General features: G+C 37.8%; 1 protein-coding gene across 2 annotated transcripts; it reads right to left on the bottom strand.

Annotated features, from left to right (window-relative positions):
- Positions 1-1,397: 1,397 nt before the first annotated feature.
- On the bottom strand, positions 1,398-16,190 carry crfb4 (cytokine receptor family member b4). 2 transcript variants are annotated; one of them, XM_081367649.1, is made up of 7 exons: positions 15,889-16,190; positions 15,037-15,163; positions 14,403-14,569; positions 8,107-8,261; positions 5,722-5,869; positions 2,440-2,594; positions 1,398-2,360 (listed from the first exon to the last, which is right to left on the bottom strand). In XM_081367649.1, the coding sequence occupies exons 1-7, from the start codon at positions 15,950-15,952 to the stop codon at positions 2,118-2,120; spliced, it is 1,059 nt and encodes a 352-aa protein (XP_081223775.1). In that variant the 5' UTR covers positions 15,953-16,190; the 3' UTR covers positions 1,398-2,117. The 2 variants fall into 2 exon arrangements, with proteins under 2 accessions (XP_081223775.1, XP_081223776.1); XM_081367650.1 differs by having other exon boundaries at positions 15,037-15,154.
- Between the last annotated feature and the right edge of the window lie 5,659 nt (positions 16,191-21,849).

Here is a 21,849-nt window from a genome sequence, read left to right as displayed (position 1 = left end):
ATTTTATGTTTTATTTATCAGCAATGCTTCTTATTTCTTTAAACTCATTTGTGCCGTTTCATTCCCACACAGACATTATGGCCGTTGCTGCTCAATCTGAAAACCAAGCCTCCAACACTTTGTCTCTTCTGATCATTAATTCAATGACCTGGTGTTGCTAACCAGCAATCATAAAAAGACACCCTGAAGAAACATTCACTTCCTTAAAGCAGCACTCAGTAGCTTCGGGATTTCTTCGCTGTATTCTCGCTTTTTGCTCGTAGGTTTCTCTCTAGAGCTCCCCCCACTAGCCTGGTTCTACCAGACTCTCGTACATTTCATTTGTACAGAGAGTCTGGCCTCTCTCCATTGACAAGCGTTAACTTCCTTGTAGGCGGGTACTCTGTCGAAGTTTAAAACTATTGGATCTGCCCAGAGTCACTCTGGATCTGCCATAACCAATCGCTAACATTTGGTCGTGACGTATGTCAACTCAAACTAGCGCACGATCTCAACGTCATCGTTCTCAGCCACTCCCTCTGTTCACTGATTGGTCCTACAAAAAATTGATTTCTGGAAACCTAAGAATATACAGCAGTCCCAGACGTAGTACTGAAGGAAAATGAAATTGAGCGGAAGTATGTAGGAGGGCGGAGCCAGGCTACCCCCCACAGCTTCGGAATAGATATTTGACAACACTGTTGCAAAAACTCTTTGGTGATTCTCAGACACCAGAGGCTAGCAGATCAACGACATCAAAGCAGATGGGACATTCTTTAAAACTTCTTCTTCCTTTGGGTTCGGACAGCGTGAGGGAGCGCAATAATGACAGTATTTGAGCAGATTTCTTTTGGCCGTAAAGCAATTGTTTACATTGCGAGACCTGATATCACGCGATACTTCCTGCCGCGGCTGCCGGCGGCCCGCCGTCTCAAAGTTGCAAGTGCGAATTTTCCGCTCACGGGCACCAGGGGGGTGCGAAACGACCACCATTCAACCCGAAATAAGTAATATAACCATTCCAATGACTCCGAAGCTGTTCAGTTAAGGTAAAAAAGTTACTTAGTTCACCTTTAACACACAAAAGATAGGGGTCATAAACACACAAACACAAAGACTCCGGAAACGGAAGGTCAAAATGTCACAACGAACACCTGGTGGTCATAAATGGCCATAAACCACAGAGTCATAAATCAAAGTGACACAAGCTACCATATATAAACTACCAGGGTGAGTTTGATATTCTCTTTGTAGCATTGCATGTGTGGGTTTTTACACTGTACGCCAATCTAACCAGTTAGTGTAAATGATGATAAATTAACCGTTTTAACATTCTATTGTTCTGTTAGCAATGATTCACAGTTACTCTATGTAGTTTTTAAAATATATTTATTTATTATATATTTATTATTTTATTTATCAAGTTCAATGAGAGGGAGATGACCTTTGTTAAAAAACTATAAATCTTCCTTTCTATACCATTTACAGTGCATGCTTACATTTTCTGTTCTACATGTCAGGCACTTCAGACCGAGGCAGGGTAGGGGAGCTTTCTGCGCTCGTCTTCAGGAGAGAGTGTAGGCAGGGCCTGGTTATCATGGTGGAGAAACTACAGGAGAAAAGTCTCTTTAAGTGTCCAGTGGTCAGGGGCATAGCATGACCCCACAAGCATGCACAGGGATCCTTATCGAGTGGTGCCTTACAAAGATGAAGACTACAGTGCAGAAACAGTCCTGCAGGACAGTCAGATGGCAGGAGGCGTCTCAGCTGGTTAGGAAAAATATAGCATAAAGAGAGTAGAAGCCGATAGGTCACTGTGTGTCCTCTAATATTGGCACATTACGAAATTTAGCACATTAGTAATTACTTATTCAATTCTCTCATTGCAGGTGATGTGATCGTCCAACAGTTTGAGATCTTTCTCTCTTTCTCTTCTTGCACTCAGTCTTTTGAGACTGTCTTTGGTTCACTGCAGTTTTAAGGAGAAAATACTCAGCAATGGTGTCGACTTATGAATTTACAAATGGTTTGTCTTAAAGCATATTAAAAACACCACATAGACACATAAACAACAATAAAAGCTGGATTTTCACCACAGGGGGACTTTAAATACATATGGTTTGGTATCAAAACAGTCTCTATTCAGCAAGTAAATGCTGCTCTTCTGATGTGGTGCTGGCCGATTCAGATTTCTCCTCGCTTCTCTGTGTAACATCTGCTCCGGTACAACACTCGTCCTTCCCGGATCCTTCCATCTGCTGTTTGTCCTGAGAGCTGTCCGGCTCCGTCTGAAATATCCTCAGCTCATGAAAGTGCTCCTTCAGCTGAGTGCTCTCCTGCATGGCTGAAAGTATGGGCGGCTGGGACTGTTGTGACAAAAACTATGAGAAAACAGACAGAGATAATGTCAGTAACACAAAACGGTCCACAATCCATTACTTCTTCTTACCCGTGCATTACCTGTTTGAGGTTCTCTGGCAGTTTCGTATCAGGGAAAATAATTCTGCATACTTTATAACCATACCACATAGCCAGAAAGATCAGGACAATACTGACTAACACCACCAGAAAACTGACCAGGAGCACGACTGCTATGAGCCAGGGCTCGACCTCACCTGAGCAGAAACAGAAATCATGTTACGGGATGTTGAGATTGACCATGTTTGCACCAATAATGTGATAATTAATGTGAGTTAAACACAGTAAGATGTTTTCAGGATGGGAGCAAACCTCTTCACTCCTGTTTACACGCAATTTTCACTATTCGAGAATCATGGTTATTTTTACCGCCATTATTTACATGCACAAATGATGCCCTCACATACAGTTGGTGTTACTGGCCACTGTTTTAATCTACTTACACCAAATGCAAAACAGATTTCTATGCACGTATTTAATTTTTCTGCATATGCGCCTAAATGTCTTCATTCTGATGAAGGGTGTGGATTTTGGAATAAACTGCTGCTTCAATGTATATCTAATGAGTGATTATAATCAAGGTATTAATCAATATTTTTCCTTTTAAACATCACATGAGTTGGATGACTTCTCTAGGCTTGTGAGATTGTACTTTGTTACAGAAGTGATTACTGCAGGGCCGGCTCTAGCCCTTTGGTTGCCCTAGGCAAGATTGAGTTTTTGCGCCCCCCCCCCATCCCCCCCGCTCTTTATAAGAAAATAAGAAATAAGAAAATTGATAAGTGTCAAGCCTTTATTTGTTATAATTTTGATGATTATGGCTTACAGCTTATGAAAACCCCAAATTCAAAATCACAGAAAATTAGAATTGATATGAATTTATATGTCATAAGCTGTAAGCCATAACAAAGTCTTGAAATATCTCACTTTGCATGTAATGAGTCTATATAATATATTAGTTTCACCTTATAAGTTGAATAATTGAAATAAATGAACTTTTGCAATATTCTAATTTTTCGAGTTTCACCTGTAGTCACTCCAACACTTCAACAAGCAAAATATTACTTAATGATACACTCTAATAAATTGCACATACAAAAATGCTACAAAGAATGTTCATTGATGAACAAACAAAAATGCTCTAATAGTCACTCCAACACTTCAACAAGCAAATTATGACTTGAAGAATCAACTGTAAATTGTTTATACACAAATTCTACAAAGAATGTTCAAGGATATTTACCAAATTGGATTAATTTAAGCAAATTATGACCATTAAACTGGTTTAACTATACCTTCTACAAACAAATGTGCTATTATGGATCATGTATGTACCACTACAAAATTAAAATATTTAAGTTCTTTTAGTTCTATCTCAAATAATAAAATATTAACAGTTGTTTCTGCCATTTCTATTCACCTTCAAAGTAACTATAGCTAGCAAACTATAGCTTAGTGACAGCAATGAAACGTCCAATATTAGGTGATGTAGGCTACAATACTAAGCAAATTTATTTCATTGGACACCTTAATAGCTAAGATGAGAAGACTTACTCTATACTGAGCTTTATTTTTTATATTCTTCCTTTCTCCGTTTTCGTCCCTGTGCACCAGAGGTTTAGACCGCTTCATTTTCGATCAACGCGCCAGCAGCTGAGCACTTCCCTAACGTAACGTAACGCAACCCTCCCGCCCCCCGCCAATCCAGAAATGGTCGACAAAAATCATAAATTCAATCTAATAATCAGGTTGACAAGTAATTAAACGTGTGGTTGAGGGGGCGCCCTTTGATCATGTTTAATAAAAATGTTTTATTTCGCGTTTCGTTCTAATTTTATGATTAATATGGGAAGTAGAAAGGGCGACACTAGAGTGCGTCCGCGCCCCCAACACATTTGTCGCCCTAGGCAACCGCCTAGTTCGCCTATAGCAATCGCCGGCCCTGGATTACTGAAATGTTCTTTTCATGTATTCTCTAATGTCTGTATTTGATATGAATGCAGTAACAGTGCTTGCTCATTTAGCCCGGCTTCCAAATGAAATATGAGAGAAGATGTTCTGAGTTTGAGAAATGTCTGTTTTTCAAGGGTACCCTGATAGCTATGGTCACAGGGGTCATGGAAGTCTATAGGTTAAGGCACCATATCTCAGTTAAAAACGTACTTTACTGTGTTATATTAAAGTGTCCTCTCCTAGAGAGAAAGAACGCATTATCTTGATGTTTTGAGATGACTCTCCTGTTTATAGTTAAAGCCTGGCCAAATACAATCTTGGAAAAGCTGTGTGTCTGTGTGTTAGTCTTCTTGGTTACAGGATAAGGAACCACTGGCATTATTGGAGATTGACTGAGTTGTTGTTCTGGACAGGCTGGCGCCCAATAACCCAAATCTGTGACCTGGAAGGTCACGACGTGCCTTACTTCAGGTTGCGAGTGTCAGCTGCATAATCGCTGGAGATAATCTTCAGTCTATCTGTATATGAGTGGAAAATTACTATGTTTATCTATTTCAGTAACACTTTACAATTAGGTTCATTAGTTAACATTAGTTAATGTATTAACTAACCATGAGTAATACATTTGTTACAGTATTTATTCATCTTTGTTAACGCTAGTTAATAAAAATACAGTCAGTCATTGTTTGTTCATGTTAGTTCACAGTGCATTAACTAATGTTAACAAGATTTTAATAAAGTATTAGTAAATGCTTAACTTACCATTAACAGATTAATAAATGCTGTATAAGTGCAGTTCATTATTAGTTCATGCTAACTCATGCAACTAATGAACCTTATTGTAAAGTGTTACCTCTATTTCTTAGCCAATCAGAAACTGCAACCTGAAGCAAGGACGTAGCTTAGACCTTGGTGAGGGGTATAACTGCTGTGATCTTTGTAACTATAAGCGGGGCGATCTACGAACTCCTGTGTGAGTCTTGAAGATGACTTCTTCCTGCTGAAACTGCAAACTATCTTCAGTAAAACTTTTCTTCAATTTATTATAATTCTGACCCCGGGTCTTCATTCATCATATCTGGTTCTGGGTCTGACTGTAAATCCCCTTACACCGACGTTTTTGACCATCAATATACTACATTATCTTCATGTCATGTCTTCATGTCTTCAGCACCCCCAAAATTAATTGCTTAATTGCGTCTATTTGATCTAAGTATTGTGTTAACATGAGGTAAAGTTTGCAATATTGCCTAAATCTCATTATGGGGGTGCATGTAAATGTAGTCTTTGAGAGAACATCACAATAACACAATCAGTAAATGTGTAAAGCACAACTGAAGAACACAAACAGGTATATGGGTGAAAGCTTACTGCTGGGTGAGTTGGTCACACAGGTCATGTTGCTGAACTTGCTTGTTTTTTTATTGTACGAATACAAAATCGCCACTTCGACGCAGTAGTTCACCAAAGGCTCCAGATTTGGTAACATAACTCTGTTCTGGTCTCCTATTAGTTCTTGCTGTTGAGAATAAACAACAAAAACACATAGAGCATGAAATGGCTTGACTTATGTAACTGTAATATACTGAACAAAATTATAAACGCAACACTTTTGTTTTTACCCCCATTTTTCATGAGCTGAACTCAAAGATCTAAGAATTTTCCTATGTAAACAAAAGGCCTATTTCAAATATTGTTCACAAATCTGTCTAAATCTGTGTTAGTGAGCACTTCTCCTTTGCAGATATAATCCATCCACCTAGTGAGGCATATCAAGATGCTGATTAGACAGCATGATTATTGCACAGGTGTGCCTTAGGCTGGCCACAATAAAAGACCACTCTAAAAGGTGCAGTTATACTGTATTGGGGGGGTCCAGAAAAAAAACAGTCAGTATCTAGTGTGACCACCATTTGCCTCACGCAGTGCAACACATCTCCTTCGCATAGAGTTTGCTGGATATTGGCAGGAACTGGAACACGCTGTCGCATACGCCGATCCAGAGCATCCCAAACATGCTCAATGGGTGACGTGTCCGGTGAGTATGCTGGCCATGCAAGAACTGGGATGTTTTCAGCTTCCAGGAATTGTGTACAGATCCTTGCAACGTGGGGCCGTGCGTTATCATGCTGCAACATGAGGTGATGGTCGCGGATGAATGGCACAACAATGGGCCTCAGGATCTCGTCACGGTATCTCTGTGCATTCAAAATGCCATCAATAAAATGCACCTGTGTTCGTTGTCCATAACATACGCCTGCCCATACCATAACCCCACCGCCACCATGGGCCACTTGATCCACAACCTTGACAATAGCAAACCGCTCACCCATACGACGCCATACACACTGTCTGCAATCTGCCCTGTATAGTGAAAACCGGGATTCATCCGTGAAGAGAACACCTCTCCAAAGTACCAGACGCCATCGCATGTGAGCATTTGCCCACTCAAGTCGGTTACGACGACGAACTGCAGTCAGGTCGAGACCCCGATGAGGACGACGAGCATGCTGATGAGCTGTGCGTGCTGCATTGCGCAAATGCGGCAGTGCGCGCTGTGTATCGCTTCACTGTATAGACCTTATGTAGCCCCGCCCCTTTTCAGCGCTGCGCTCGTTGTCTTTTGACTTCCGGTCTTTATTTTCACAGCGATCTTACGCATTTATGAATGAATGGCTCGTTTTAAAATCTTCCCGGTCGACTGACATTTGTTAAGACATCTAGCCTACTTTAAACTTTACAATCCTCATGATAACTTTCGTTAACTTAAAATTAAGTAAATCCACTTCAAAAGCTAATTACTCCTGGACAGCAATGCCATAGGAATATACAGACCGACCCCAAAAACGGAAGTTCAAAGACAATATTCGAAAAATGGCGGCACCCTCGTTTCTCTTGTGCATAAGGTCTATATAAAGGGCAAAAAAAACTAAGAGCATGCAAAAGACGGTTTCTGACAGTTTGTGCAGAAATTCTTTGGTTATGCAAACCCATTGTTGCAGCAGCTGTCCGGGTGGCTGGCCTCAGACGATCATGGAGGTGAAGATGCTGGATGTGGGGGTCCTGGGCTGGTGTGGTTACACGTGGTCTGCGGTTGTGAGGCTGGTTGTATGTACTGCCAAATTCTCTGAAACGCCTTTGGAGACGGCTTATGGTAGAGAAATTAACATTCAATTCACAGGCAACAGCTCTGGTGGACATTCCTGCAGTCAGCATGCCAATTGTACGCTCCCTCAAAACTTGCAACATCTGTGGCATTGTGCTGTGTGATAAAATTGCACATTTTAGAGTGGCCTTTTATTGTGGCCAGCCTAAGGCACACCTGTGCAATAATCATGCTGTCTCATCAGCATCTTGATATGCCACACCTGTGAGGTGGATGGATTTTCTCGGCAAAGAAGTGCTCACTAACACAGATTTGGACAGATTTGTGAACAATATTTGAGAGAAAAAGGCTTTTGTGTACATAGAAAAAGTCTTAGATCTTTGAGTTCAGCTCATGAAAAAATGGGGGCAAAAACAAAAATGTTGTGTGTATGTTCAGAGTAGATATCTTATTCTTTTTAGTTTGCTATTGAAGGGGGAAATGTGTGTTCAAATTTAGAGGTACTGTATTTGGTATTGAATTTGTACTTCACTCGTTTCCCAATATCCATGTAAATCAGCATCCTTCACATGCGCAGAAATGTGTTTGATCTGTTGTACAGTATGTAGCCTGATCAGCACAAAAACTTTAGAAACCATTGCATTCATTACCTTTTTAGTCTCTCCTTCGTTCCAAAAACGGATGAGGTATGAAACCTGTGTAAAGACATCCCTCAAGTTTCTTGTTCTCATTGGAGGATCAGTGATGTCAACTTCGGTTTGTCCTTTTCTGCTGCTCAATTCAACACGAGGAGCGCTGATCTCAGCTGCACAGACAGGGCAATGCTTTATTATACACGTATAACAATAAAATATATTAAAACAGTTAAAGTGAGAACAATATTTTTCATGATTATTAATTAAATGCACTGTCTGATATACAGTGCATTTAGAAAAAGTCAGCTTTTTGTTGCAGTCTTATGCTAAAATGCTGTATTTTTTTTTTTTTCATTCCTTATTCAGTAACCCATAATGACAAAGCAAATGACAGATGTGTGATGCTTTTGTAAAAAACAAAACAAAATACAACAACACAGCAACATTGAAAAAGTGAAATGTCACATTTACACTAAGGTAATGGTACCAGTCTTTCTGCAGTACCGGTAGTATCATGTGTTGGGTCAATCTATCGAGGCTTTCAAATGCCCGATGCGTATCTGTGTGAGCAATCTGTGAAGAGCGTCAAAGGTTTTTATTTACAGTGTGCTTTAGCAGCGTTGAGCACTGAAGCCAATCACAGATATGTTTGTTAAGCACGTAAACACAATGGCCAATCAAAGTCAGAATCCTCTAAATTCGCCAGAGTTTGTTCACGCTCGTGATCATTTCATTATAACCAACAAAGTACAAACACAAGGTAAATAAGAAGTTCATTGTGCAGTATCGACAGGTGTTGTGATTATAACGGGAGGGATGATATCAGCTTCACTGATTACTAAGGCAGCGCTTAGGGCTGGGCGATATGGAGCAAAAAATATATCTCGATATATTTTGCTATATCTCGATATACGATATATATCTCGATATCTTTACAGGAAAAATAACCCCCCAAAAACTACTGCAAAAACAAATATGCCAAATACCACAGTCTTTTTTTATTGAAGTGCAAATAGGTAGGCTGTTCATGTAGGAACAAAGTGCTTCTGCAGCATAAAAAAAAAAAAATCCCTGTATACAAAAATAATAATTTAACTGTAAAATAAAGGAAGAAATAATACATATTGTACTATTTTTAATAAACCTGTATAGAAATATCATTACTAATTTTGGCAAATAAATAAAAAAAATGCCATATATCCCCCAAAAACTGCACAACTGTAGAGTAAAACATTAATTAAAAAAAAAAGTGATAAAAATGCATCTAAAAATTGACATGATTGTTACAAAATAACACTGTCTGGGGCCTCTGGGGAACTCAGAACAACTGCTAGCATAAAGTTTAAGGTAAAAATAACTGCCATTAAATTATAGTATCTGACTACTATGCAATTAGATAAACTGTTCATTCATTACATCACTTTACCTCTGTCTTTATCCACCTTTATCTTCTTCTCTTCTTTTCGGCACTGTATATAGCAGAATAGGTAACTTAGGCTAATGCTAATTTATAATGTGTCATGTAAATTCGGCCATCCGTCACAATCAGGAAACTTTCAACGTGTCTAGAGCTGGCGCGAGCTGCCAGGCCCGTTTCTAGGGGAGCATGTTAAGTGTGAGTGTTAAGCGCCCTCAAACAAAAGCAATGCGGCGAGAGGCGACGCTACACAAAAAAATACCAACAACAACTGATCGCGCGCGCACTGTTTCTGACGCACTTCAAGCACTCGCTGGGCGGGGAAAGATTGATGTGCCTGACCGGACTCGGGGGACTTGAATGAGACAACACGCGAGGGCGGGGGCGAGCACAGCACAGAGAAGGCAAACAAGCAAATTGGCGAAATCAGAATTAAATATAAACAATATATCGATATATACGATATGTCAAAATCCATATCGAGTTTAAAAAATATCTCGATATATCGTAAATATCGAGATATCGCCCACCCCTAGCAGCGCTCTTTGATAGCTTTTTTTAATATAACCCATTCATAATTTAAATTAGGGATGCACGGTATATTGACCACATATCGATATCGGGCAATAAATGGTCATTTTTAATGTTATCGTAATCGTTCCGATAAGAAAATTAGGCTGATATAATAACCCCCTATGGCAGTGATTCCCAAACTGGGGGGTGCAGAGTTATAACAAGGGGGGCACGGCAAGGCAAAGGAATAGTGTCAAAGAATATAGAAAGACGTTTCAGCCCAATTTCTTATGAATGGGAGACACTGCAACGTGTAATATGGTGGAATAGGTCCAAACCTCGTCATATGAATTATCACATCATTATATTATTTCAAGGTTGTCCAGTTGCCAGTCTTGTTTAAAACGCATCCTACTCACACAATCAACACATCATACAAATTTCAACCCATTTGTGAACTCAACCTGGCAATCTACAACCCAGTTGCACTGTTGATGTCTGCACAGATAGTAGACACGGGGAGAAGACTCAGTGGTAAATATTTAACGCAATTAACACAGCATCTGAGCCCGATCTCATCCCAAGGCGTCATATACTGACGCTTTTGACATTTCGTCTACATCCAACGCACATGGCACCCTTTAGCGTCAATATGAGACGCACATAGATATGGGCCAGAAGATGCTACCTTTTTGGACCTAAAACCGCCCCTTACATTTTTTGTATAAATTTCTAGGGCTGGTCCGAATACCATTTTTTGAGCTTCGAAGCTTCGGTAGTAATGAACATCGAATATTCGAAGCTTCGGAGAGGGGGCTGAACATATTCTTCTCTCTAATAAAGGCAGGAATCTCTATGTGTCTGTCTGTCCGTTTGCATTTTGATTATTTCGAGAACCGTTCATCCAATCGACTTCACAAGGGAGTGCAGTGTCGCATTTGGTGCAATATAGATGGACACGCGAGAAGCGACACGTTCAGAATTAATAAACTTTTAGTAAACTACCGAACAGCGTGAGCGGGAAGCGGCGCGCCTCACACGGGCAGGGCTTATATTTCATTATATTTTCATTATATTTTCATTATATGCTCCGAGAACACTGCACTAGTGATATAAAACGCACACACACACAGGTCTGTTAACTTAAGCAATACTTTTAAGGTAGTCTAATATTTTTCTGACTAACAAATTACTATTACAGTAAAGCGTAGATTTAAATAAATAAAAACGAAATTTAAATAAAGAAAAATGAAATTAAGTTAAATTAAAAACAAGATTAATTTAGATTGATAATAACGGGTAAAAAGGCTAATACATTTTGTTTCTATTAGCCTATTCTTTTTTCCACAATGTCAAAGCAACGCAGCTTAACCCAGAACACAAGCTCAGGCACTTCGGTCCACACACACTCCGCTGTTCTGCGCTCTAGCCAGAGAACACTCCCGTTGCTGGAACACTTTTAGGCGTCGGTTCTATTTCTAGCACGTATGCGTTTTTCGCGTGGCTTGAGCCGCGCCTGAGACGCGTGTTTCACGCAGGCAGTGTGCAAACTCCAACCTGTTACATAGGAGCCGAAATAAAAACGCTCACGCCACGCAACCAGTGTGTCGCCGGCCCTATTCAAGCGCGAATGAGAACCGTTTCGCGGGGGATCCCAGGTGTGTAAAAAAAACGTGAATATTCGAATGTCAAATTTTCAAATCGAATACCAACCCACCGAACGAATATTCGAATATTCTGGTCCAGCCCTATAAATTTCTTTAAATATATAATATCGACTGACATGTCTGTTCACTGAAATGAGGGACTGAAGTGGGTGTGACCTTTTGTTTGGGGGTGGAGAAGTCCTTTCATGAAGCAAAGCCACATGGTACACAGTCCCACCAATTGATAAGATAAGATAAGATAAGATAAGATAAGATAAGATAAGATAAGATAAGATAAGATAAGATAAGATAAGCCTTTATTGTCTCCTATTGGAGAAATTCATCTTGGGCATTCGAGAGAACAATGGCGACTCACTGCGTATAACACACACCCAACACACAGTTAACCTACACAAAACATGCTCATAATTATCCCATCCAGAACTTCAATTAACATCCAATAACCACACACAGTACCCCTCCATAACTTTCCTCACATTCACAGAAAAACCCACAGAAAACTCAAAGAATGCACATTATATGTGTAATTTATGTTTCATTATTATTGTTGTTGTTATTATTATTATTCATATACAGAGAATGATGGGAAATGTAGTTTGGTCACTCATGCCTATCAGCTCATAAGCTGGCTAAATGAGTAGTGTTTTCTGGCAAACTTTATCTCTCTTCTTCATTAACAGTACACATAATGTGTACAAACTACATTGTATTGCCGGCATTCAGGTAGATAATGTATAATTTCGTTCAGCTCAGACACTTCAGATGCGCACTGTTCACCCTTGATGGTTCTGATCTTAATTGTTTGATATGATTGAAATCACTTTGAAAAGGAAGATACATGTTTAGATTAAGATTAATGTTATTTAATAATAAAATTATGTTAATATAATTAAAGTTACAAAAGTCCTTCATTCAAGAGCAGAGAGTGATTTTCTTTGTCTTTTGTTCTTTGATTGAGTTTTGTTCTTTCATGACAGTGACACTAGCCTAATAAACCTGCTGTGGTCTAAGAGTTTATGCACGGATCCAATATGCTGTTGCACAATATGCGTTATCTTTCTCAACTATTTATGTTCCAAAACTGACTGTGTTTACCTGAATACTCGCCAAACAGTAGGGGTGTAACCATACACAAAACTGACGGTTCGGTTGGGGGTTTAGAAAGCTAAAATTGCTTCTTTTTTTTTTTCTTCTTTTTTTACAGTGGTTAATTCAATTACAATTAAACTTTTCGCAAGGATAAAAAAAAAAAAAAAAAAAAAAGATCTGCTAATGCTGTAAACTATATAGGGAGCCCACAAATTACTATAACCTTAAAGGTTAACAACAGAGCCTAGACTTGTAGCCTAATTTCAGTTACTATTTATTTTTAGAGATAATAATCAACACTCAACACATTGTATGAAAACATGTAAACTGCACATAAGGCAGTTTTCTCATTAACTTATGTTTTCTACTCTAATTTGTTATTGAAATAGAAATATTTACACAGTTGCTGTCATTTTCATGGCAGATACTTAAAACATAGACTACATTAAATAATCAAGATATCAATCATTAACATGTTAAGTAAAATATATTATTTAGGCTAATATAGTGCATTTATTTAGTGCAAGAGTTCATTTAGGAACCAACAAGCTGTGGGCACTGAATGACTTGCCTGAGGTAAATATATGTGACAAACTAAGACGTTTTATTGGCGTCTTTCCGCTGCTGAAACACTGATCGATTGATTACACAAGTTATGATGCCTTTCAGTACGTATACTGTATCTTTTAACATACCTTCAGGTGTCCATTCATGTTTATTCTGTAACTGAGGAAGAGAATCACGTTTACTCGCGCCCGCGCTGCAGCTTTAAATGAGGAGCGAGTACAGTGATCTGTCACGCCACATCAGAGAGCGCCAAAACGGCATTTATTGATTAAGATTACACCTTGATTATTATCGAAAGTAACAAAATACGGAGCTTGCTATTATAGGGTGTTAATGGTGGTTAGGCTGTAACGCTGTATTCGTTGTGTACACATAAGACATGAGGTATCGCGATACGTATCATGGGTGGTGTATCGCGGTTTTTCGGTTCGGTTTGAATATCGTTACACCCCTACCAAACAGTCATTTTGACATCATTTTGTATGTATTTAGGCGCAGTAAGCCGGTCATTTTGGTACTTGCAACTCACAAGCTCTTTGAGAGTCGGCTTTATGTGCGCTCCACATGTACAAAACCTGCAGGAATTAGTAAAATTATGCGCAATACAAGCACTATTTAACTGAGGCGGGTGTGTGTCACTTCACTGTTGGAGAGAAGAGAGTGAGAACGCACAGCTGAAGTTATCGCCTGTGCCGCTGGAAACAAAACGGACCGGCTCCGGAAAATGTGAGACTTTTTCAAACATTTGCAAAATTATCACAAATTTTGTTTTGACTCTGTCATTAGGGAGTATGAAGTGTAGACTGATATGAGGAAAAATGAAATCATTTTTAAACCATTTTGGCATAAGGCTGCAACAATAAACTTCTGGATACTTCTTTGTACGTGTGACACTAGAGGGATAGAAGTCATTGATGTTCAACGTAGCTCAAGGTCCTCTAGAAACGTCTACTTGTGTTCTAGAGTGGACCAGACAAGCTCCAGTGGGATGACTTACAAATATGCCTACTGCCAACGGAGTCAAAATAAGCACAAATATCAGAAATTAAGTGACTCACTTATTTCATCCACTGCAAACTCTCCAGTCTCCACCCAATCAGACGTCTCTCCGTGTAGTTCTGTCTGAACGCGAAGATGGTAAAGTCCAAAACCGCTAACATTATTAGTGAAATCACAGCTTAGTGATGAGCTGCGGACACATACTGGCTCATAAGCTCTCCACGTTCTACACATACAGGGAGAAAATGAAACAATAACATTACAGAAATGCATAACCAGACTTTCATCAACCCAGAAAAGCTTATTTCTACTGGTAACACTTTATTTTACAGTGTCTTTGTTACATATGTTACATGTATTTACCATAGTAATAACAGTAAATTATGCATAATTACATGCAAATAGTCCTCAACCAAATCCTAATCCTACCCTAAACCTATAGTAAGTACATGTAGTTACTTAATGCCTCTAAACCCTCCAGTACATCATTGTAAGTGCATTAATATACACAAGTTTGCTCTTTGTGTTTTATTATACAGATTTTCCTCTTTTTTTTCCAGAGACAAGAGCAGGCCACCGATGTTTTTAACCAGGAAAATTCTAATAGTATGAAGCCATTAATTATATTTGTAAAATGTCACACATATTATTTTAACAGTAAACGGTAAAATGAGTGCATCGTAATTAACTTACTTCAGTTCAGCGGTGTAGTTGAATAGTTGATTAGTGGTGTTTAGTGGCGGATCCCATTCCAGAACTAATCCCATGTCCAGAGACTTCACAGTCACATTCTCAGGGATCGGGACGCCCTCTGTTAACACTCAAACACACAGACATACACACATTAAAACAAAGCTTTACTAAAATACATCACTGGAAAATACACACTGCCACCATTTTCATATGTATTATTCCTCTTTTCCACGTACTGTACGGAAGTCATGAAAACCCTGAAATAACACATATGGAAGGAAATTATCTAGTGACCAATAAATAATGTTAAACAAATCAATCTTTCCTAAAGTGGATACAAATAACAATAATACATTTTGTTACATTTTCGTGCCTAGGAGGGGAAAAAGAAGAAAAAAAAATGTATATGTTATTACTTTGTAAGGAGACACATTGTGTATTTTTCAACAACTCGTGATAAACACAAACAAAAGGTCAATGATCTTCACTGCAACTCAAGCGCGTTTTTATAGGCCTGAATACAAGCTTAATTATAATACAAAATTGAGTTCAAATTTATGAGTTTAAATATGAGTGGTTAAGAGTTTTTAGACACTCAGTCCAGAGAAGTGTGTGATTGTCTGTTGGTGTGAATGTTGCTGTCTGAATCAGTCATTAACATTATCAGGAAGTTCAGCGATCATTTACTGGCAGAGGTTTTTCCCGGAACCCGTTTGACGCCACGACTAAAGTTTGACAATAACAAAGCAGTGTCAAAGAATGATATGAACTAGTAGAGTTTTTATCATCGTCGTTCATATTATTACAGAGATTTAATTTGTGTAAAGTCTCTATAACATGAATGAAACTCACCTGCGCTGTTGTGGACGATATAAAACAACGAGACCACAGACAGACAGGAGAAAACGGTCTTCATTCTTCTTCAACGGAGCAGATTAATTAACATTTATAAAGTCCAGTTTGTTATAAAGTGCTCTCTGAGAGCGCGTGCACGGTGTGTCGTGTGTGTGTGTGTGTGTGTGTGTGTGAGAGAGAGAGGAAGAGCAGTCAGTCTGGAAGGAAAGCGAAAGAAGTGTGCTTGTGCTGATAAACTCGTATACCGTGTTTACAAGAAACCCCGTGAGAGGAGGCGGAGTTATTGACAACACCACACTAACATTTCTGTCGTCGTGTGGTCATTTATAGGCTAGATTAAGAGTTTATTTGCTACAAAAATTGTAATAATGATTAAAAAAAATGTTGTGTGTTGTAAATGCGCTGTATGTTTTGTATTTGAATATTAATGAGTTTTAAATAGTTGTTTCGTTCCACTTCTGTTATGATGTCGAGTTTGTTACATTCTTCTTGAACGCTCATATTTTTATTTATTTATTCAGCATTTGTCAAAGTTGATATTATTCGTATTTTAAACAGATAACATGGATTTAAAGGATTTTGTTCAAGGCTTTGCACTTAATACTATTTTAAATTTCATATAAATAAATACAGTAGGTCTATATGACATTAAATGATAGTCTTTCCCCGCCAGCGTTTTTTTCATAAAGTTGCCAGCCAACATCAGCATTTTTATCAAAAACTGTTTTATTCGAGCTTCATGCATTCTTTTTTTAAATCAACACTTGAATATGGATACGTTTCACAAAAAAACAGCAACATTTTGAGCAAAAAGCTGAGAAAAACACAAGTGTTAACATTTTACATAGTTCTGAATTTTTTTTTTTTTTTTACAAGAATTGAAATGTTAAATCTAACACAATTAAAATGTTATCATGGCAGATTTTGTATTTTCATGTACAGACGTATTTTCAAACAGCAGATTTTTTGTTCTGAATATTTTTGTTCTGAATTCTTAGATTGCAAATATCCAGTTTTTAAAAGTAGACTCCACAAATTACTAAAGTTTGCTATATTTATTTTCTATTGTCTAATTTTAAACTTGTACGCAATTCATGGAGACGAAGCAGCCCCCGTTTGGCTGTCGAGGCAAAGCAGGTAGTACATCCACAAATGGCTTACTCTATTTATTAAGTTTACCATATTCTAATTTCAGTCTTCTACACAAATCATCCAGACGAAGCAGCCCCCAATTTGGCTGAAATGTAATGGGGTTGTTTTTTTTAAAAAAGTTTTCTATCAAACGATATCTACCTTTTGAATCTTCTTGCTATAGTTTTGGAGTTGAGTCTTTACTTTTCTATGTCACTCAGAAAAAAACAACTAAAACGCCTTTAGGGCTTAAGGGGTTAATAATAAAGGAGGGCTAGGGGTAGGTGTAGGAAGGGCTTTATTGTCCAAATAAGGTGGCATCCATTTAATATTTTGTTTAACCCATAAGAACCCACGGGGTGTCACAAACACTGGTGATTATCTGGAAAGGTCTTTTTAAAGCATTATCCCTTACTTTCAACTCAGGAAGTCCCTTAGTGACATATAAGGAACACCCAGGTTCAGTCATGTGACAATGTGTGCATTTTTGTTGCCATGGCAACATTTCCAAAATGATGGCCTGTCTGGTTAGCAAATGTTGCAGTGTCAGCCATTTTTAAAAACACTTGTTTTTGTTACTAAAGGTATGTTTCAACCCATGCAACAACTCTAATGTTTTAATAACATATCCTAGATTACACTTAACCTGATTTTAATACATTTCTTGAACAAATTGATATAAAACCAGTTGTGAAAATATTGCGGTGACATATGTGTCACATCGGGCTGTTAACTTTAAAACAGTAGGTGGAATTTTGATGTGACGTATATGTCACATTAAGAAAAATGGTAATGAGCTGCTCAATTAATTTATCTGATTCAATTATTTTATTGTTATATGGGTCATTCTATAATTAGGGGTACATCATGTCCATGGACTCTATTATATATATATTTTTTTAAATCATGAACTTTTCACTTTAATCAATGATCACTTATATCAGGGGATATTTCTAATTCATTTAATACAAAAATCCAACAGATACCCATCTTTTATCTTGCAAAAATGGCATATTCTATACTGGAAGTTGCTGTTTTTGTGCTGTTCGATATGGTAAATGTGAGGTTTTGCTCTTCAGATTAGCTCTAGAATGCATGTGTCTGTATATATTCCTTATAAATATTTGTCCAAAATAATCATTAACTTGTGAGAAAGGTTTTTAAAAAAATATTTTGCTCATGCATCTACATTTAATCATCCATTTTGTGTATGTCCAAGAAATCAGTGTCAACTGTGTTACTCCCTATAAAACCCCCTATAAATCAGCAATGGTTTGTTCCAAAGTCACATGTCCAACATCATTGTGATGCAATTCCTTTTTTGGAGGGAAATGTGAAGACAGTGTGGCAAGTCATAACTTCTCCTCTTCAATATATTATCTAAATTATTGTCTGCGCATAGAGTAGATTAATTGACCGTCAACTGTGTTATCAACATGTTCTGGTGAACTTACGTCAAATGTTATATTTATAAATGTGTAGAGAAAGAATATAAAAACATAAGTTAATCAAGGTCAACTACTAACTAGTCCAAGGCCAAGTAACTGTGTTACCCATCAACTGTAACACAGTTGACAAGGATTAACACATTTGACAATGTTGGCAATTCAGTTTCAATTTATGCTCACACTACATTGGAAATTACATTTACATTACACAAAATTACAAATTTTTCTAAAACCATGATTTGCATTACAATGGATAAAATTAACTGATCTCATCACGGCCACACTTTCTATGAACTCAGTATCCATAACATAATATACACATTATATATTCACATTTGTCAAGGGTTATAAAGCATTCAGAATTCCTCATGATTGACTTAAACCTATATATTATTATAGATTTGACATATGTCCATTTCTGCTTAGACATGACTGATCAGTCCTTACAACCCGAAGTGTCATAATGCATTATAAAACTTAATTGACCTTGATAATAATATAAAATATTCATTAATCTTTTTTTTTTAACTGAACTCTTTGCTTAATTGCTTGTTATTTACATTTGTTGAATAAAAAGAATGTTATCATCTTAAAGAAAGTTTTCTCTTTTCCTTCTAATGTGTCCTGTCAACGGTGTTACTCCTGTCAACTGTGTTACTTTCTCTGTCAACTGTGTTATGTGTGGTTTTTATGTCATAAATCTTTTAAATGTGAACTAAACCATCAGAAAAATAGATTGGGATATATCTGGAGATGGAAATCTTGGGTAAGGATGATGAATAATACTAAATTCAGCATACTGTGAATTAATGTTGAAGAAAAGTTTCATCCTTCATGACATCATCCCACAACGGCCATTATGAAGCCCCAAATTCATATTTACAAATCAGTTAGACAGATAACCTCAAAAATAGTTAATAGACTCAAAAACCTTCAAACAAATGTGTTATCAAGCATGTGGTATTTCATTCATGTTTCATTTGACACAGCATTTGTCCGTAACACAGTTGACAAAATAATGAATCAAATGTAAATTTTAATTAACATATTTAAAAAATCATTAGAGCTTAAGCTTGCTAAATAACTAATTTAGCACATTAAGGGCATATATTATTTAACCAACTAGTTTATTGATCAAAAAAGAATACTGATTTCCTGACTTTTTGGCTGACATGAAATGTACCCCTAAATATAGAATGACCCATATATTTTCTGCTGCCCATTTCAAAGCATATTTTAACAAATATAAACATAAAAATAATGTCAAAATTAATTACATTGTTAATGAAATGTATTTTGAAACTATTTTGCATATCTGTAACTAAAACAAGATGTTAATATTATATGTTGGTCCTATTTTAGGTTATTTTACATTTTTTGTAGTAAGAATAACATGAATAGATTCAGGAAACAACTTGATGTTCAGAATGTGCTGAAAATTATCCAGGGAGATGACAGTGAGTATGAGGGATGTGACAGTGACTAGGAAAAGACACTGATGACCCTAATGACCCTAACAAGAAAGACATGGAGGATGATGAATCAAGTGGGTCTGATTCAGACATTAGCATCAAGTGATTTAGATTTTTTTTGCACAACCAAACATAAACTCTGGGAAGCAAAATACAACCAGCCAGGGTAAAAAAAAAAAAAAAAATCTCGGAGAAAGAAACATTTTGTAATCCCTGAGTGCACATTAAAAAGGGCCAAGTATCACACCTCCAGACAATCATCCAACACCCCTGGAGTATTTCAGAAAGTTCATAACAGCAAATGCTTGAGCTCTTAGACTAGAGGAACAAACTAATTTGTACAGTGTGCAAATCTGGAACTCAGAAGAATGTTAACACCCCTGTTAAAGAAATGGAAATACTGATTGGTATCCATCTGCGCATGGGTCTGCACCAAATGCCAGGAAATCGTGCATACTGGGAAAATGACACAAGGTGTCCCATGGTGGCTGACAGCATGTCAAGCAACCGTTTTCAGACCCTGCTAGCAAGTCTACCTTTCACTGACAACAATGATTCATCAAACCGGCAAGAAAGGGATAACTGTTGGAAGATCCTTCCATGGCTTTATATGTTTCGCAAACAATGCCTGGCTATCACCCCGGCTATCTTCCCAGAAAAGTAATAATTTTGATATATGTTGTGGAAAAGAAAAGAAATAGAAAAAAACTGTTATTAAGCAAAAAAACAGAAAAAACAAACAAACATTTTTTTTCAACTGAGAAATAAACGCCCAATGTGACATATATGTAACATTAAAAATGTATCATAAAAGCCCAATGTCACATATGTAGCATTACAGATCTTTCACAAGGAGGGGTTGTATTTCAAAAACAACTGCAGAAACATGTTATACAGTGAGGAAAATAAGTATTTGAACACCCTGCTATTTTGCAAGTTCTCCCACTTAGAAATCATGGAGGGGTCTGAAATTGTCATCGTAGGTGCATGTCCACTGTGAGAGACATAATCTAAAAAAAAATTCCTGAAATCACAATGTATGATTTTTTAAATATTTATTTGTATGATACAGCTGAAAATAAGTATTTGAACACCTGAGGAAATCAATGTTAATATTTGGTACAGTAGCCTTTGTTTGCAATTACAGAGGTCAAACGTTTCCTGTAGTTTTTCACCAGGTTTGCACACACTGCAGGAGGGATTTTGGCCCACTCCTCCACACAGATCTTCTCTAGATCAGTCAGGTTTCTGGGCTGTCGCTGAGAAACACGGAGTTTGAGCTCCCTCCAAAGATTCTCTATTGGGTTTCGGTCTGGAGACCTAAGGGTCATTGTCATGTTGGAAGACCCAGCCTCGACCCATCTTCAATGCTATAACTGAGGGAAGGAGGTTGTTCCCCAAAATCTCGCAATACATGGCCCCGGTCATCCTCTCCTTAATACAGTGCAGTCGCCCTGTCCCATGTGCAGAAAAACACCCCCAAAGCATGATGCTACCACCCCCATGCTTCACAGTAGGGATGGTGTTCTTGGGATGGTACTCATCATTCTTCTTCCTCCAAACACGTTTAGTGGAATTATGACCAAAAAGTTCTATTTTGGTCTCATCTGACCACATGACTTTCTCCCATGACTCCTCTGGATCATCCAAATGGTCATTGGCAAACTTAAGACGGGCCTTGACATGTGCTGGTTTAAGCAGGGGAACCTTCCGTGCCATGCATGATTTCAAACCATGATGTCTTAGTGCAGGGGTGTCAAACTCAGTTCCTGGAGGGCCACAGCCCTGCAGAGTTTAGCTTCAACCCTAATTAAACACACCTGATCAGCTAATCAAGTCCTTCAGGCTTATTTGTAAACTGCAGGTGTGTGTGTGTTGAAGCAGGGTTGGAACTAAACTATGTAGGG

Source organism: Scardinius erythrophthalmus, assembly GCF_964197995.2.
Source record: "Scardinius erythrophthalmus genome assembly, chromosome: 6".
Taxonomy (NCBI): Eukaryota; Metazoa; Chordata; class Actinopteri; order Cypriniformes; family Leuciscidae; genus Scardinius; species Scardinius erythrophthalmus.
The sequence above is the reverse complement of the archived record's forward strand: the minus strand, read 5'-3'. Positions and strand labels throughout refer to the sequence as shown.